The sequence below is a fragment of the Etheostoma spectabile genome, chromosome 7 (genome assembly GCF_008692095.1).
Source record: "Etheostoma spectabile isolate EspeVRDwgs_2016 chromosome 7, UIUC_Espe_1.0, whole genome shotgun sequence".
NCBI lineage: Eukaryota > Metazoa > Chordata > Actinopteri > Perciformes > Percidae > Etheostoma > Etheostoma spectabile.
The window spans coordinates 6,380,813-6,382,260 of NC_045739.1; the positions used below are offsets into that span (position 1 = coordinate 6,380,813).

At 40.4% G+C, this 1,448-nt stretch overlaps 1 protein-coding gene across 1 annotated transcript in view; it reads right to left on the reverse strand.

Moving 5' to 3' along the window:
- pcbp4 (poly(rC) binding protein 4) overlaps positions 1-1,448 on the reverse strand; it is a 30,366-nt gene that overhangs the window by 822 nt on the left and 28,096 nt on the right. Inside the window, exon 13 of the mRNA XM_032521952.1 lies at positions 510-679. Within this exon, the coding sequence (XP_032377843.1) occupies positions 510-679 (170 nt within the window). The remainder of the gene's footprint in view (positions 1-509; positions 680-1,448) is intronic.

The window sequence follows — 1,448 nt, forward strand, 5'->3', positions numbered from 1 at the left end:
AAATTTAATAAACTGCCTCAAGTAATGACACTTGAGTCAGCATTGGTTAAAAGCAATTGTAACAATTTGGCCACAATTTAGCCATATACTGTACTCTTGCAGTATTGTAACTTGTAATGCAGCAATATTTACTTACTTACTTTAATTTTAACTGACCTACTTTTTTATTTTTATCTAAGTACATTTTGAGTAAAATCAAGTAATTTTACTTGTACTCTTTCCATCCTTGCAAATAGGTGTATTTATGAAAGTCATGTATTGGAAAAGATAATTAAGAAAAAGCCAGAGCTGCACTGCAAATACTGAATTTCAACAAGACACATCTTCCATGTTGTACAATACAACCAGGATTTTACTCATTCCCTCAAGGCCAATTACCAGCAGTACAAGGACATGCCTTATTATTACTTATAACTCCACAGCGTGACCTTTGACCCTTTTAAATCAATGCATTTCTCTCAGGCCTGCGCTTGCAGGTACTCATTAGATGGCTGTACACTGGGCCTTACCAGGAGGTAATGAGGTACTGGGCCAAGTTAATGCTGACCGGTGTTCCCGTGATAGTGACATGACGGTCACTTGTACCGTCCAGCTGACTGCCGATCTTGATCTGAGCCCCTGACACCTGACGGATCTCGTTGATCTTAGTGCCCTGACGGCCGATGATTGAGCCGATCAGCTGCAAAAGAACAGAGGCAGACACAAAACAGTCAGTTTGGTGGAAAAACGGTTCAATAAATCATTTGACTGACTGCAGCTTTTTCTTATTGGTTGTAATGCTGATGAAAGTGACTCTGTCGAAAAGGCCAAAAGCAAAAAAAAACCTAAACAATAAATGAAAAAAGTGCTTTGCTGCTAGGCTGGCTTAATGCAGTCCACTTCAAATATTGCAATTGCATTGTCTTCAGTAGATTGGTCATCCATCATGCATGTCAAAAGCACTTTTTTACCCCCAGAGTCTTCCTTAATTGCTACTGCGTGTGCACCGGTAAAAGAGACGAGAGAAGGCACATTTGCCTCTCATTAATCTGAGTGGCTAAAAGGTTATTGATTCCTTAGAGTGGTGATGACTTCCCAAACAAATCACTTCCCAAACACATGCCAGCTAGATGCATCTCTGCACTAATGGAAAACATAATGGGAAAATAACTCAAAAATATAACATACAGTCCCATCGGCTTGAGCGTTCTCTCTGCTGAGAGTAGATTACAAAATGACATGAGTTTTATTGCATTCCAAAATACATTATCACTTTTTCTGCTTTCATTACCCTTCCTGGACCCCTGCCTATTAGTGACAATAGATATTTAACAGAGCCAAAGCTCGGGGCTGCATATCAGCTCAAGTGCAGGGTGTCAGGGCTCAGTGACAGGGTTATACTGCCAGTATATAGTGAGTGAGACAGACAGTGATGAAGTACTTGTAGTATGCGTGTGTGCTGGCAGCTT